This window comes from Malassezia vespertilionis, chromosome 9, assembly GCF_029542925.1.
Source record: "Malassezia vespertilionis chromosome 9, complete sequence".
In the NCBI taxonomy this organism is placed as follows: Eukaryota; Fungi; Basidiomycota; class Malasseziomycetes; order Malasseziales; family Malasseziaceae; genus Malassezia; species Malassezia vespertilionis.
In genome coordinates this window covers 374,557-390,484 of record NC_079255.1, presented here as the reverse complement: position 1 = coordinate 390,484, position 15,928 = coordinate 374,557, and the positions used below count along the sequence as shown (strand labels likewise).

Below are 15,928 nucleotides of genomic sequence, written 5' to 3'. Positions count from 1 at the left end.
ACGTCAATAGCAGCTGCATCTCGCTTGCGTAGGAACAATCGCTACATGTGTAACGCTTTACAGTGCATTCCAGCCGAAGGGCGAGGTCGTATGCGTCGCCCAAATCGACGATTTTGCAAGCGGCGTGCTGCACAGCGATTCTGGCGCACTCTCTAAAACCCCGTGCCAAGGTGATGCGGTCGGTGGAACATGCTCAGCTCTCGGCAGCGTGCGCAGCAAGTCGGATGAATCGTACGCGTCGCGCTCGCGGTCCATGACGCGCAATGCAAGCGATACAGGATCTTCATGTACCTCTAGCTGTACGGATTGTGCCACCGATACAAATAGTTGCTGCTCTGTATCAAACGTCACGCCACTCGACGGTACACTCGCAAGGGAGAGTGCATCTTGCAATGCATCGGCGATGCGTGCCATATCGCAACAGTGCTTGTGAAAAAGGGGCGGTTCCGTCGCAAGCGCCAAAGAATGCGGCGCTGGGTGAAACAAGACGCCCGCAAACGGAAGCAAAGCCATCAACTCTGCGTCTTCCGCGACCAATGCCTTGCCTGCCTGCTTTTCGTGAGGCAGCACCGGAAGTCCGACAAACGTCCTCTTAAGCTGATTTAAGTAGTCTGCATAGGATGCATAAAACGTGATAGTCTTGCTCTGGTATAGTTCGGCAATGCACGCCATCCGAAGCACGTTATGTTCTACTCCAGTAGCATTCGCCATCGTCGCGGCGCGGTGTGCAAGAGCTTGCAAGTAGTCTGCGTGCTTGTACACCCACTTGGCGCCTAGGCGAAGGGTAGGAAGCGTACGCTGTAACGTTGGCCCTGTGCCTGGCTTGCACCCGGGCTTGCTCTCCCCAATCTCCTCGCGCGCGACGGCAAGCAGTGCAGTGAGTAGGCCAAGGATGTGCGATACAAGCACCAGCTCCGATCCATGCTGTGCCATGCCATCTGCTTGCGCTGTCAAAGTGCCAGTGCTTCGAATACGCACCAGGGCAGCGACAGCAGCGACAAACACACGCAAATAATCTACGGCGCGCAGCGAATTCTTCCCGCGCAAGGACAGCACGTTACGAAGCAGCACTTCGCCCAGCACAGCAGCCTCATCAAGGTGAGTATGCCGTGCAGTCAGCGCATGAAAATGCAATAGACTTTCGAACCATGCAGCAGGACGCTCCAATTTCTCTCCTAGTACTGGCATACACAGTCGCTCCGCAGCGGTATGCACTAGCGACGCTTGACGCCAGGCATCCTGCACTTCGTGCCGCATGGGACAATGTTCCCACGACGCGGCGTAAGCAGTGAGCGTCAAAGATAAATTATGTTGTGCATTGGAGGATGGGTGCGGCACGCAGGTCGCACAGTATGATTGGTATACGGCGCCGAATGCGTCGCCGAGCGATGTGGCAACGATTGCAAGCTGATTGGACGGGTGTCCGTGATCTGGAAGCAGCAAGTGCGCCTCGTGGTAAAATCGAATCGCGTCGTGCATGATGGGCTTTGTTTTTTGATGATAGCCGCGCTTCCCCGTATGCGAGACCATCTCTGTGTACCTGTACAAGTCGCCGCAGTACGTAAGCACTCGTTGCAAAACCGTAAACAAATGCTGGCGGTGTTCCCAATTCTCTGCATCGCGCTTCCGTGCAATTGGCTCGTACATCGCGTCGACGCCAGCATCGCACGCCTCGGCCAGTTGCGCCTCGCGCGCTGCATCTGTGCCAAGAAGGCCCAATTTCTGGAGAGCGCCATACGCCTCATCCAAGCTAAATATGTGCACAATTTTCACTGCAAATGACTCCCAAAAAGTACGTTCTTCGCGCAAAAATCTGCGGTACTCGCCCTGGCTGCGCTCGTTCTTTTTCCCACTTGTGGCGCTTATAGCAGTGTTCGTAGAGTCTGTGCGTTTATCCGAGCGCAAAAAACTTGCACGGAGCGCAACAATTATCTTGTACGTCGTGTCTGTCCACAGCCGCTTGTCAATATGCTTTGCTTCTGCATCGTAGGGGCAAGCGAACAAAAGTGTCATGTACGCGGCGCGGACATTCGCACGCGCAATGCGTACCTGTTTTGCTAACGGCCCACAATAAAAATTACCCTTGTCGTCACTTGATTTCTTTATCGCGCGCCGGAATGCCGCATGCTGCGCCTGCGTCTTTTCTCGCAGCGCAGCGGCACGCTCTGTGCGCGCATCCATTCGAGTTGCAAACGAAGCAACGCCCTGCCTCCACCTATTCCACGTGACTAGCTTTTTTTGTCCGCCGTCGCACCTGTGCGGCTCACCATGTCGGATCCCTTCTTTCAGAAGAAGCGCAAGCGCAGTGGGGACGCACGTAGCGCTTCGAGCGTTAAGCTGCGGAAACGCGTGGACGACGTGGATGAAGAGCCTTTGGAATCTGTGGAGGATATGGATCTTCGCCACGAATACACCCAGGATGTGGACAGCGACGAAGAAGCGAACGCGCGTGAAACGCCGGCAGAAACCAAGATCCGACTTGCACGCCTTTATTTGGAGGGGTTTCACGACAAGGAGGAAGAACTGGTTGATGGAGCGGATGCCGCGGTGGCTGACCGAGAAAATATTACGGCGCGTCTTCAACGCGATGTCGACGAAGGGGGCGGGAAGATGCACATTCGGATTGCATCGAGGCTTGCGGCACCTTTAGAGAATGATATTTTAGCTACACGTGGGCATCGGATGAGCGTCACTTCCGTGTGCAGCAACGTGGCCGCAGACAGTTTTTTTTCTGCGGACAAGGAAGGTCGTATCGTGCAGTGGCGCCTGCGCGACGGCAGACAAGTGTGTATATTCCCGCGGCGGATTGAGCATACCGACATCGGATGGATGCCTTCTGCAACGAGCGGCGCCGCACGCCGCCGTGCACGCGCGGGCCAGAAAACCAAGACGATGCAAGGCATCGTGCACTTGGAAAAAGAGCAGGGACACACTGCTGACATTTACGCACTTGCTCTCAGCTTTGACGGCAAACACCTTGTTTCTGGCGGCCGAGACCGCAAGATTGGCGTGTGGCGAGTCGAGACGCGCCAGAAAGAGCCCGATGCGTCGAACACGACACACTTTGTCAAGTTTTTACTGGGCCACAAAGACGCAATTCGCGCATTGGCTTTCCGCGGCACTACTTCGGAGCTCTTTAGTGCTTCTTATGACCGCACCGTCAAGTTGTTTGATGTCGCACAGCTGAGCTATATCGAGACCTTGTTTGGCCACCAGGAATCCATCCAGGACCTGAGCTGCCTCCGTTCGGACCGCGCTGTGACCGCTGGCGGCCGGGAGCGAACCTGTCGTTTGTGGAAAATTCACGATGAAAGCCAGCTGGTTTTTCGTGGCGGCGCAAAGAGCAAGGTACATATGTTGTTGGAAGGCGGCGACCTCGTTGATACCCCATCCAGAAAGAACGAGGTGCACGAGGGCAGCATGGACTGTGTGGCCATGATCGACGACCATCACTTTTTGAGCGGCAGCGATGGTGGCATGATTTCCTTGTGGTCCATTGCAAAAAAGAAGCCCGTATTTACCATGCCGCTCGCACACGGCTACGAAGTACACACCGATGACGACGGTGTGTCAAAGACGTTGCCGCGGTATATCACGAGCCTATCATGTCTTCCATACGGTGACGTATTTGCCTCTGGCTCGTGGGATGGCAGCATCCGAGTTTGGGCGCTGCACGAGCAGCTGCGCTCATTTGCCCCGCTGTTTACCATCCCCGCCGAGGGCGTCGTGAACAGCTTACAGCTAATCACACCGTCGATAGAACGCGGATCTGAATACCCCGTGCATCCCGCACGCTGGCGGCGCCGCGGCGGCCTGCACATGCCACTTGCTGCGTCGGGCGAGGAGGAGAGCGGCATACGGAACCAAGCATCGCGCGTTTCTGCGATCCAAAATGATCCAGCGACGGGGCGCATCCTCGGGCACAAGGAAAGTATCGCGCCTTTGCTCCTGGCAGGCGTTGGGTGCGAACCCAAGTCGCACCGCTGGAAACACTTTCCACATGCACACACAGGCACGCTCGTCGTCCCACTGTGGCTCTGTAGGGATACATCGTAGCGCCACGTGCTGAGACTCACGCCTTCTCCACTTTGTACAATGCTGCGGCCGCACGAGTCGGGCAGCGAAGTGCTTTCGGTCAACTTCAATCAAGACTTTTCCTGTGTTGCTACTGGCACAAAGGCTGGGTTTTTGATTACGAATTGCGAGCCATTCGGTAGGATCTATACAAAAAGTGCGTGTGCTGCCAGCACTGACTTTAGAGGATGGCCCGGTCGGGTTGGCTGAGATGCTCTTTTGCACAAGCTTGGTGACGATTGTGACTTTGTCCGACACGGATGCAAGTGCGCGTAGGCTTCAAGTGCTTAATACCAAGGTGCGTGAAAAGTGTGCTTACAACAGCGGCAATCGATCATCTGTGAGCTCACGTTCCCAAGCGCGATCCTCAACGTTCGTTTGAATCGGAAGCGGATCGTGGTCGTGTTGGACACTTCCATCTACGTATATGATATCAGTAACATGAAGCTGTTGCAAATGATTGAGACGCGGGAAAATGCTCAAGGTAGGCTACGAACGAAACTGACGCTAGGCTTGTGTGCTCTCGCGCCGTCCGCGGAAAATTGTTTTCTTGCGTACGCAACGCACAGCGGCGCGGAAACAAGCACGTCGGCCGCCCGCGATGTTCCTGGAAATGTGGTTCTGTATGATCTTTTGGCGCTCAGGATGGTGAATATGATTCCTGCGCATCGTACGCCGATTGCAGCGCTAGCAATGAATGCAGATGGGACGATGCTTGCCACTGCGTCAGGCAAGGGCACCGTCATTCGCGTATTTTCCGTGCCGGAAGGCCAGCTTTTGTGCCAATTCCGGCGTGGGACGTACCCTGCCAAGATTTTTAGCATCACGTTTAATGCGGCAAGTACTTTGCTTTGTGTGACGTCGGACTCCGACACGGTGCACCTTTTCAAACTCGCGCCGGCACAGGGAGCGCCCGCTGCGCAGGACCCAGTCGCTGCGGTGGAACAAAAGCGAAGGGGCTCTTTCATGCATCGGCTACGCAGGCAATCGGAAGGTATGAGCAAAGGCGTGGCAGACACGTTTAGCACGCTGCTGCCCACGTCCTTGGCGGAAATGCTGGAAACCGAACGCGACTTTGCGCATGTGAAACTCCCGAGTACAAAGCCAAGCGCTATCGCGGCAGTAAGCAAGTACGTATTACGATACTTTACTTACCCAGTACACAACCGGTTGTCATGGTAATTACTTCAGACGGCTATTTCTATACATACGCACTCGATCTGGAGCGGGGTGGCGAATGCAAACTAACCAAACGTATGACTCGCTGCAATGCTGACTTCAGAATACTCGCTAGTAGAGAATGCACGGGAAGAGTAGCACAAATCAATTTGTTCTTAATGCGCATGTTTGCATGATCCTATCTTCTTTAAATGTTTGCAACAAGCTTGTCAAGCTCGCCATCGGACTGGATCTTAAGAAGGTCGTCGCAGCCGCCGATAAAGTCGCCAGAAATAAAAATGCTCGGCACAGTACTCTTATCCGTCTTTTCCTTCAGGTAGTTCTGAATGTCGCTACCGTCGTTGGTCTGATCGAGCTCGAGAACGCCGACCTTGCTCTGGTCCACGTTCAGTTTCGAAATGACGTCCTTCGAACGCTTGCAGTACGGGCAGTACGATTTGCTAAACATAGCAATGGCGTGTTCAGAAATGAATTTCTGCATTGTCAGTGACTACCATTAACGCCACCTACCTCGACAAGCTGCTTCGCGGCCATGATGGTGTGATATTAAGCAACGGGAAAGCCGTGCCAGCGTTTATGACGTGTCACGTGCCAACGTGCACGGTCCTACGGAAGCAAGATGGCGAAATTATTGTGTGCGTCGCCAGGGAGCAATTCGTGCTTCTTGTACACTATGCCGTCCCAATACTGCGCCATAAGCTTTTCTTTAGAAGATAACTTGCGCTGCGACTTGGTGAGCGACTTCGGTGCCTTGGTCTGTAGCAGCCACCGTGTGAGTTTGGCACTGTCTTCGTTGCACACCACGCTGTAGCCCGCCGAATTCACGAGCGCCGTGAAGTGCGCATGTGTCATGTAGCGGCTATTTTTTACGCATGCAAGAGGAAGCACAATGTATAAGTATCCATCGGGACGTAAATACTGGTGTGCGTGCAGCAATAGCTCACCCCTCTTGTGCAGATCGCCAACAAAGTTGATCACGAGCGAGAGGGCCACCACATTGTACCGGGCCTCGGCGCTCGGCGCGGGCCAATCAAAAAAGTCGCTTTGATGTACATTCTCTGAACGAGGATTTAGATCGATGCTGGTCGTCGTGATCCAGCTTGTGTACTTTGTATACGCAGTACCCGCAATAGCACCTACATCGAGCAGCGAAATCTTGGTATCGGGAGCAATAATGTTTTTCAGTGTTTTGGCACACCACTTGCCGCTCTCTCCGCCACGATCGGTAGCGCTACCTGTAGTACTTTGGTCCTGGTACTTTGCAAGGCCCCCAAGCTTGCGTTGCTGCTTTTCTAGCGCGCTCCGCTCCGCTATATCCGTCGTCTGCGCTATCTGCTTTTCAAGCGCATGGTACTTGGCAATTGCAACTGTATGTGCTTGTTTCACGCTTCCTTTGGGACGGTGCTTAACACCGCCGCGTTTTCCGCGTGGGCGGATCAATTTTTCGCGGCGCGGCGCTTTCGCTTTCGTTTCTTCTTGCATGTAGCGGTTGAAAAAGGGGAGGCAAAAATATTTGAGTCGATTGCTCCACATGGGCAAAATTGGCACGCGACACTACCAGCTACAAATCTACCTTAATGTTGGCCTCCTTGGATCCATCAAGCGACTGGATCGTAATTGTGCCGTCCTCGTTGCCAAAGTAAGCAGCTTCACACATATTTGTGAACAAGCCTACTTCAACCACACCCGTGATGAATTTGATTTGATGTAAGAGGGCCGATGGATCCCTCATCATTGATTCGGGGAACGGCGCATCGACGCAGAAATTGCCATTGTCTGTAACTACAGGCCCCGCTTTTTCCTTGGCCATACGAAGTGCGGCTTTTGTGCTGCCCAGTGCACGCAGAGCGGAAAGCACACGCGCGGATGCAAATGGAACGATTTCCACTGGCACTCCCTTCGTGTACTTTTCGCCGAGCACCTTGGACTCTTTGCGGAAATCAGCAACGACGACAAACGTCTTGGCAGATTCAGCGATCACCTTTTCGCGCAAGTGGCATGCACCCCCGCCCTTAATCAGGTTTAAATCACTGTCCACTCTATAGGTGAGTAATGTATGCATACGCACTCATCTGCACCGTCCACGGTCACATCCAGCTCTGGAAATGCTGAAATATCGCCGAGTTGCAGTCCTGCATGTCAGCTGCATATGTGGACGTACCAGCATCAAGAATCAAATTCTGCGACTGAAATCCAGTTGGTACAAAAAAGCGGTTTTCGTTCGCCGCCTTTCCCATAGCAGCAATGCGTTCAACAGCATATGGTACAGTGGACCCTAGTGTAAGCACAAAAGCAACGCACCAGACCCAATTCCAATCACCTTGTCCCCTGGGCGTATATGCGCATCCACAGCTGCAAACGCAGCAGCGCGTTTCGCCAGCTCAATCGGAGACTTTTCTGTTGCATTTTTTGTGCTTGTCGCCATCCTCCTGCTCAGTGTCTGCGCTAACCGGAAAAGCGGAGGCAGTATAATGTTGGAAGGACACCAACCTAGAACCGGGCTGTCCCTTGTTGTGCTGACTCAGCACACTTGCCCCGATTCGCACCTTTTTTGCGCTTCGACTTTCCTGGCATGACGAGAGAAGAGAACATGGCGAGCGGTGAGCTCGAGCCGGAAAATGAAGATTTGGTCATTTCTGGCGAAGATATCGAGGCTGATGTGTCGAATACAGATGAGGCGCCCATGGAGGACGACGATGTGCCTGATGACGGCGGTGACCAAGACGAAGAGTTCCGCGACGACTCGATCGCCGCGTTTTATTCGCACCGAAAATCTATATTCTGCGTCACGCTGCATCCCAGCTTTCCACATCCATCACTGGCCGTTTCAGGTGGTGAGGATGATGGCGCGTGGATCTGGAATACGATCGACGGTGCTGAAGTGGCGCAGCTCGGCGGGCATACCGACAGTGTCGTCGCCGTGGCGTTTAGTGCGGACGGCGAAATGGTCGCAACGGGTGGTCTCGATGGCCGCGTTCGTGTATGGCGCCGACATGGAACGGGTGACGACTGGAGCAACTGGGAGTTTTTGACGAGCCTCGAAGGTCCCTCTGAAGTCACATGCCTTTTGTGGCACCCAAAAGGCAGCGTCCTGGTCGCGGGCTCGTCTGACTCAACCCTTTGGATGTGGCAGCTGCCTTCTGGCAACCTTATGAACGTATTTAGTGGGCACACTGAAGCCATCTCTTGCGCGCGCTTCACGCCCGATGGCCGCAAGTTGATCAGCGGCAGCGAAGACGGATCTCTGATTGTCTGGGACCCACGCAACGCAACGGTCCAAGCCAAACTTGGGGCGGAGGACAACAGGTTTACACTGGAAGGTGGAGTCACGTCGCTGTGCATTAGTCCCGACGGGCGTCTTGTCTTGGTGGGCGGCGCAGCCGGCCTGCTTCGTGTCGTGAACGTTGCCAATGTCGACGCTGGTTCTCCGGCGAGTATCGTCGGCACACTTGTCGGCCATGCCGAAGGCGAGAGCATCGAATCGGTTGAATTCATTGATTTGCTTCCCGCCGTCACGCCTGGCTCGTTTGTGGGACCCACATCCCAAACGTCGACGCACGCCGTTTCTGCCGGCACGGACGGCAAAGTAATTGTTTGGGACCTGGGTGTCAGCAAAGCCCGCAGCGAGGCGATGCATGACTCTGCAGTGACAAAAATCATCGTACATCCTTACACACCGCTATTTACGACAAGTTCTGTGGACCATCGCATCCGCACATTCGATGCACGGACAATGGCACTGCTTGGCACTCAGCACGGTTTTACCGACGGCGTTTTGGACGTCGCCGTGGGTATAGACGATGGCATTACGCAAGGCCACGATACTGGTGGCCTCGGTGCCTATGTGGATCCCTCCCAATTCAAAGGCTACAAAATGGTTGGTGCAGGCGACGAAGGCGTTGCGCTCGTCTTCCGCCTCACGTAGGTCCGTGCGGCGATCGTATCACGTGACATCACACGCAACAACACGTAGATGTTACACGTACATAAACTTGCTCGACGCCGTCTGCGTTCCACATTCTCTCCAAGCTGCAATTTGGTGAGATTTTAGAGTGCATATCATGCAAGGGGGTCTTGAGCCACCTTCGCCACAACGCGATGCAACATATGTGCCGAAGTCGCCGAAACGTTCCTTGCGCAATCGTCTCTCAAACCAAATTGAGCGCGTGCGGGGCCGCTCGCCTGGCCCAGCAAATGAGCAGGAGGACGACGCACTAGCAAGTCCATCGAAGCGACTTGGTGTCTCGAGGCTACTGCGGCGCTCTGCTCACCGTGCACGCAGCTTGTCGCCTGCACCTTCTCGCAGCAGCGTTGTTTACGACGAGAATGCGCCTGAATACCACGTCCCTGAGCTGCCGAATTGGCAGCTCTACGATGGAAGCAATACACAGCTTGGCAGTACGGGTTTTACCGGCGACGATATGTGCCACAATATTGCAATGCCCGGGTTCGGCAGCAATCTGTCGCAACACATTCATGTCGCTAACGACGACCCCAACCAGCCAAACTTTTTACCGTTGCCGCTCGAGACGAATACGGTCGCCCTGTTTGGCGACATGGCACCTCCCGACCACCGACGTTCAGGAAGCATCAGTGCTTCTGCGTTTGTGCGTAATCATCGTAGTGCCGACGGGGCCATGCATCAAGAAGAATCGGTACATGCCGTGGAAGAGGGTGCGCAATTCCGCGTCGAGGAGACTGTGGAGCGCCACGTCCACGAGGCCGCTTTCTCCCAAGTCGAAGAGCGTGTGCAGAAGCAGATAATTGTCGAGCGCACACAGCCGCTGCCGCCGCCGCCACCACCCAAAGAGGAGCTCACCGCGGCGGACATTATCAATGAAGCCGCGATGGGCGCATCCGCCGAAGCGTCTTTTGACGAGACGGCCGAAAATACGGTGATTGATTACGACGATACAAAGCCGCAGCGCACAAACCTTTACTCTCCGCGCATTCCTCACGGCGGCAAGCCATGGCGCGAATTTGACCATGACCAAGCCAACGACAGTGTCGACGCAGGTCGTCTATATTCGCGACGCATGGTCGAGCTCGGTTTGCCACACGAAGACACTGAGAACATTGTACAACAGCGTACACCATCCGGAAACAGCAAGCACAAACAGGAGCGCCTCTTGGATGCGATGCAGCGCGAGCCAGAAGGCGCAAAGCTGACCGACCTAATGAACCGCGTCGTTCAGCCGCGTCAGTCTTGGCTGCGTGGAATCTGGCCGAGCGGCGCTTCGCAGTGCTCGGATCGCACTGCAAGCGCCAAGTCGGGCGGAATCGTTTTTCAGGGCGCGGATGCAAGTCCTTCTTTGTACAGCAACGACACCATGTCTGAATTCGACGATGGCTCGCGCGTGACGGCAGCGTCGCCTCGGTCTTTGTCTGGTGCAAACGACCGAATTAATGCGGCGCTTGCGCGTGCCGCCAGCGTTGCGTCGAAGCGCTCCGAATACACGCAGGGTTCTGCGCGCAAGCCGAGCGACGACGAATGCGAGGCGCTTGAGATGAAACGCAAGTCTATTCTCGAGGCACGCAGGATCCTTGAGAGCGAGCGCCGCCACGGGTCGGCAGAGCTGCAAGGGCTTGACGAGGAAGCGCCGCCTTTGCCCCCCCCGAAAACGCCGAAGCCAGAGCCGCCCACAGCTGGTTTTCAGTCAGAGGAAGAGGCGCAATGGTACGCCCAGCAAGAAGCGGAATGGTATGCGCAACAAGAAGCGGAATGGCTCGCGCAAGAGCAGGCATACTATGCGCAGCAAGAAGCCGAGTGGTATTATTACCAGCAGGCAATGGCAGCGCATGGCCTCGATCCTGGCGCCTTGCAACCGGATGGAACTATGCCGCGCGACGAGTATCAGCAAGGCATGATATACCAGGACATGCAGGCTACCGAGATGATGTATTACGGTCGCGAGAATGAACTACCGCCGCTGCCGCGATCCACGGCGCCGGTGCACCGCAAAGCGCCACCTGCATTTGAAGAGCGGCCACGCGTCTCGACAATGATGAGCACCACCTCGAGGGGCCGTGAATCGCGCACAAAGAAACGCCCCGAGATTCCAGTTGCGCCTTTGGCCGACGACTCCGCGTCGACGATCATTGAAGAGGACGGCACCGCGTTCAAGCCCGATGGATTCGGTGGTCTGATCCCCGTCTATAGCGCGGATGAGACGCCAACGACGCCTTCGTCGCGCACTACGCCCAAAGCGCCGCAAGTTGAGTCGATGCACCACGACTTTACCCGGCGAAACGAGCGTCCCACGTCGGGCCTGCCGAAGCCCATGCAGCAGTTTAAGGAGCACATTCCTTTGCCCGGTACTACGCCGAAGCCGAATGATGCGCTTCAGCGCTTCCCTTCGCGCCGCGAGCCGCCAAAGCAAAAGAGCAACGCGCCTTTCCGCATTGCTTCTGAAGTGTATACAACGCCGGCCGTTCTTCAGGATAGTCGCGGTCGTCTAACATGGACGCCAGCGCTTGCCGAGGCTGCCGCCAAGTACATCCAGTCCATGACCGAGTCTGTCTCATACACCGGGCCGCATCCACCGACGCACAGTGTCGGGGCTGCGAATCCAGCGACGCCATCGCTGCCGCCGCCCACACAAGTGCCGCCGCCCGAGACACGAGAGCTTGCACTGCCTACTGGCATGGTCCCGTCCAAATCGGTGGTCGAGCAGCTGCAGTCGAACGGAATTTCGCTTGTGATCGATGCAGGCACTGGCGCTGAACCAAAAGACCTGCCGCTGCACGAGGCGTTGCAGGAAGTCATGGTCCGGTTTTACATGTACGAACGCCACTCTGTGCCTGTCTTGCGCGAGCTCGACAAGCGCCTTGTCGCGCTCGAGCAGTGGTCATTGCTGGACGCGGACAGTGCCAAACAGCCTCCATGGAACCAGGAAGCTGTCGCGCGCATCACAAGCGAGGTGCGCCGCGAGATGCGCGCGCTCATGCTTGGCGTCAAGCAATTGCACGAGTCGCGTAGCCGGCTGCAGGAGATTACACGCAAAGACGAAGGGGCGCTGAAGCGCAAGCGCACGTCGGATACCATCCATACCGGCAAACGCGCTGCGCTAAGCTCGCGGATTATTTCGACGAGTAGCATTGCAAGCAGCACTGGCGCTGCGTCTAGCCGGTACGCGTCGGGAAGCTCGACCATGAGCGCAAGCTCCTCTGACACCGTTCTGCAAGTAACTCCATTTGCACGGCGGCCAGTCTCACCTGCGCCGTCGCTTGGGCCCCGTCCATTGCCAACGAAAGGCGTCCAGCGCGAAGTGGCGCCTATGGGACACGGTATTACCGAGAAGGAAGGAGGTGCGGTTCTGCAAGAGGATGCGAAAGAAACGGCGCCGGTTGAGCAAACAGCGGTGCAAGAGGCGGCCAGTACAGCACAGGACGAGACGTCCACGGAAGCAGCAACGCCCAAGGCCGAGCCTCTTGCTGAGTCTGTTGACACCACTCGCAAGGCCGATGCATTCAGCATGCCTTGCACGGATGCCGAAGAATTTAAGGATGCTCCCACAGACACTAACAAGTCACCCGAGGAATCCAGCGCCGAACCTGCGCCTCGCCAGCTCATGCCTGTCAAGCCAAGGTACGCTGATAGTGCCGCTGAGAGTGGTCTCCTCTTTGCTTTGATGCGGGCAAATGAGCGCGCGCATACCCCCCCGCCTCCCCCCCTTGCCGAACACAACGCACCGGCGTCTACACCGAATGCTACGGAAAAAGACGCCACACATGCTCGCGAAAAGCCCACCGCACGCATTCCACTCGCAAGCAAAGGCAACAGCGCTCTTGCCGCGCCATCCAAGCCAACGGACGGCGTCGCTCGGACTCCAAGTGCATTGAGGGCGCGTGCGCAGCGCTACTTGAAGCATACAGACCCGAGTGCAGCCGAGAAAGTGGCGGAGAAAGTGCCTGTCGCGGCGCATGATGCAGAGTACGATGCGGAGAATGTCTCGCCGCAAAAGTACCAGCCGACCGCCCTCAGCGCCTCGCTTCGTCGCCGCATGGCCAAGTTTGAGGCATAGTTGTATAGCACGTGAAGTCCATTATTACTAATTCGTGTGTATGGTGCGAGGTTTGCGCACTGCCACCATGACCGACCGGAGCGAGGGCACAATCCATGAGCCACACATGGACGTGCCCGAGATTCATATAGCACGTCCACCAGCGACCTACTTTCCGCAAGTTACAGTGGCGCAGCCCGGTGAGCCGTTAGAAGAGGCCCGTGCGCAAACAGCCATTCCGCAGTTGCCGACCCATGCAGCGCCCGCCGGCGGTGAGAAAATGTCGGTTCCCCACACGCCCCGCGTGTCGCATGAGCAAGATTTTTTTGACTGGGACACGGACCACAATGTGGACGATGCAGCGAAAGATGACGGCAAGGTCCAAAAAACAGGCTTTAACTATCGCAAGCTTACTGTCCACAAGTTTGTCATGTTCCTCTGTGGCACGTTTCTCGGGAATTTGGTCGTGGTTGGGATCATGTTGATTCCTATTTTGACCGTCCGGTACGAGTACAGGAAAAAACACCCCAACGATCGGCACGCTGACTACATTGCCAGCAATGTCGAGGCATGGTTCATCTGGGCCGCGGTGAATTTACACTTGCAATGGTGGGGTCATTTCCTCCTTGAGCTGCTTCCTGCGACTGTGCTTGGGCTAGTGCGTCTTTTTTATGGAATTCCAAGCAAGGCACTGCAGACATTTGTCGAGTACTACCGCGCGATTGTCCAGTATTTCAAGTTGATTGTGTACGCGGCGATCAATTGGGCGTCCTGGACGATTATTTTCAATTCAATTTACCAGCTGTACTCAGCCCGTATGCCCAAAGACAACAGCTGGGCTCCGTACACGTATCGAGTATACCAGGTGATGGAGTTCATCTTCTTTTTTGTGCTGACGTTGTGTGCGGAAAAGATTGTGATCAAGTTCATCGCGATCCGGTTCCACCAGTCGTCCTACGCAGATCGGATTCAGAGCACGACGCACGCATTCAAAGTGTTCGATCACTTGTACATCTACCGCCCGAAACAGTACGATGCGATGGCTGCTTCGGCGCCTGCTTTCCAAAAGATATTTGCGAAGCGTGCAGAGGACACCAAAAACCGCTTTCGAGACTGGCGCGCATTGTTTCGCCGCCAAGCCCAAAATTCATCGGCTGCGGCGCTGCGGCTCGCCGCGATCGGCATGCGCGATCCAGCGATGCTCCTGAAGGCCACACAAATGGGCGTCAAAACGGAATTAAACACGTCCGCAGAGGCCAAGCGACTCGCGCGATCGCTCTATGTCAACTACCAGCGCGATCGCTCGCGCAATTATCTGGTGCCGTCCGACTTTGCGCCTGCATATCCAGACAATCCCGGCGGTGCACGCAATGCATTCGCGCTCTTTGACCGCGATGGAAACGGCGACGTTTCCCAAAGCGAGATTAAAAGCACGGTGATGGAGGTATTCAAAGAGCGCCGCATCCTTGGATTTGCTATGCAGGACCTCAACAATGTGGTCGGCGGGCTGGACCTGATTATGTGCATTATCGCAGGCATCTTCGTGCTATTTGAAGCGTTTGCCATTTTCAACGTAAACGTGGCGCAAACTGTATCTACGTTTTACTCCATGGGGATTGCCTTTGCATTTGTCTTCAAAGAGAGCGCGCAGAACTTATTCGACTCGATCATTTTTATCTTTGTCTCACATCCGTACGATACTGGCGATGTAGTGATGCTTGAAGACAATGTTTACGTCGTCAAACAGCTGCGCCTCCTCTCCACGCGATTCACCAACACGGCCGACAATTCCGACTTGTACATTGCCAACCCCATCTTATCCCAAAGTTCTATTATCAATTTTCGTCGCTCGAGCCACCAGTACGACGAGACGCATATCCAAGTTGCCTTCAATACCCCACTGGAAAAGTTAAATGCGGTCCAGGACGATCTGAACGACTGGATCAAAAACGATCCCGAACACCGCTTCGTCTACCCTACCTACATTTTTGTGTACGCGGTCAACTATATGCGCTACATGGACTGTACTGTAGGCATGACACATTCACACAATTTCCAGGATTGGGGTGCACACCTGTACCGAAAAGTGGCATTTTTTGCCGCACTGAGCTACTTTCTTCGGAAGCACGAAGTTGCATTTGAGTACGAAGTCGAGTCTGCAATGGCATGGGATCAGGACTGGGAGGCAGAGTACCTCAACAAGTATACCACGGCGTCGGACGACGCGTCGGACTCGGACGCTGTGCCAGTCAATCTTTTCGAGCCGCCATTGCCGACCAAGATGGCAACGACAGCGTCTGATGTCCCACAGGGCACCGCGAACAATATTGACTGGCCGAGTAGCATCCATTATATCCCTCCAGATACCTCATTCGAGCACGACACGAAACTGGCTGGCGGTCGTCTTGCACAACATGCGCCGGACGAGAGCACTGCAACGACGTATATGTATTTTCGGCCGCCATCGGAGCGTGGCGATGCGGATGAGATACGTAAACGGAACTACACTGCTGCATAGTAGTGGATCAAGACTCCTAGAAGGGTCTGGCCCTGTGAACCATAGATTTGTACATGCGATGCACCGCCCTGCTTTTTGCCATTGCGCCGAACGCGGGGGCAACCATGGCTTACAAAGCGTCCAAATTTTTCTCGGCAGCAGCACGATCGGTCGC

General features: G+C 55.3%; 9 protein-coding genes across 9 annotated transcripts; 5 read left to right on the top strand and 4 right to left on the bottom strand.

Moving 5' to 3' along the window:
* Nucleotides 1–57: 57 nt before the first annotated feature.
* Nucleotides 58–2,181, bottom strand: MVES1_003998 (uncharacterized protein; the record flags this gene model as incomplete). The annotated part of the gene is made up of 1 exon (XM_056208808.1): nt 58–2,181. One exon carries the CDS (start codon nt 2,179–2,181, stop codon nt 58–60), a length of 2,124 nt encoding a protein of 707 aa, XP_056064783.1.
* Nucleotides 2,182–2,268: 87 nt separating this feature from the next.
* RRP9 (pre-rRNA processing protein) lies at nt 2,269–4,056 on the top strand (the record flags this gene model as incomplete). Its single annotated transcript, XM_056208807.1, has 1 exon — nt 2,269–4,056. The coding sequence occupies one exon, from the start codon at nt 2,269–2,271 to the stop codon at nt 4,054–4,056; it is 1,788 nt and encodes a 595-aa protein (XP_056064782.1).
* A 39-nt stretch (nt 4,057–4,095) lies between these two features.
* Nucleotides 4,096–5,391, top strand: ATG18 (autophagy protein; the record flags this gene model as incomplete). The annotated part of the gene is made up of 6 exons (XM_056208806.1): nt 4,096–4,213; nt 4,260–4,372; nt 4,399–4,558; nt 4,586–5,204; nt 5,234–5,328; nt 5,357–5,391. 6 exons carry the CDS (start codon nt 4,096–4,098, stop codon nt 5,389–5,391), a joined length of 1,140 nt encoding a protein of 379 aa, XP_056064781.1.
* Nucleotides 5,392–5,440: 49 nt separating this feature from the next.
* On the bottom strand, nt 5,441–5,787 carry MVES1_003995 (uncharacterized protein; the record flags this gene model as incomplete). The annotated part of the gene is made up of 2 exons (XM_056208805.1): nt 5,441–5,728; nt 5,764–5,787. The coding sequence occupies 2 exons, from the start codon at nt 5,785–5,787 to the stop codon at nt 5,441–5,443; spliced, it is 312 nt and encodes a 103-aa protein (XP_056064780.1).
* A 72-nt stretch (nt 5,788–5,859) lies between these two features.
* BMT2 (25S rRNA (adenine(2142)-N(1))-methyltransferase) lies at nt 5,860–6,735 on the bottom strand (the record flags this gene model as incomplete). Its single annotated transcript, XM_056208804.1, has 1 exon — nt 5,860–6,735. One exon carries the CDS (start codon nt 6,733–6,735, stop codon nt 5,860–5,862), a length of 876 nt encoding a protein of 291 aa, XP_056064779.1.
* A 79-nt stretch (nt 6,736–6,814) lies between these two features.
* Nucleotides 6,815–7,678, bottom strand: RKI1 (ribose-5-phosphate isomerase; the record flags this gene model as incomplete). Its single annotated transcript, XM_056208803.1, has 4 exons — nt 6,815–7,292; nt 7,322–7,352; nt 7,415–7,528; nt 7,555–7,678. The coding sequence occupies 4 exons, from the start codon at nt 7,676–7,678 to the stop codon at nt 6,815–6,817; spliced, it is 747 nt and encodes a 248-aa protein (XP_056064778.1).
* A 147-nt stretch (nt 7,679–7,825) lies between these two features.
* SQT1 (60S ribosomal subunit assembly or modification protein) lies at nt 7,826–9,178 on the top strand (the record flags this gene model as incomplete). The annotated part of the gene is made up of 1 exon (XM_056208802.1): nt 7,826–9,178. The coding sequence occupies one exon, from the start codon at nt 7,826–7,828 to the stop codon at nt 9,176–9,178; it is 1,353 nt and encodes a 450-aa protein (XP_056064777.1).
* Nucleotides 9,179–9,314: 136 nt separating this feature from the next.
* On the top strand, nt 9,315–13,277 carry MVES1_003991 (uncharacterized protein; the record flags this gene model as incomplete). Its single annotated transcript, XM_056208801.1, has 1 exon — nt 9,315–13,277. The coding sequence occupies one exon, from the start codon at nt 9,315–9,317 to the stop codon at nt 13,275–13,277; it is 3,963 nt and encodes a 1,320-aa protein (XP_056064776.1).
* A 67-nt stretch (nt 13,278–13,344) lies between these two features.
* Nucleotides 13,345–15,774, top strand: MVES1_003990 (uncharacterized protein; the record flags this gene model as incomplete). The annotated part of the gene is made up of 1 exon (XM_056208800.1): nt 13,345–15,774. The coding sequence occupies one exon, from the start codon at nt 13,345–13,347 to the stop codon at nt 15,772–15,774; it is 2,430 nt and encodes an 809-aa protein (XP_056064775.1).
* Between the last annotated feature and the right edge of the window lie 154 nt (nt 15,775–15,928).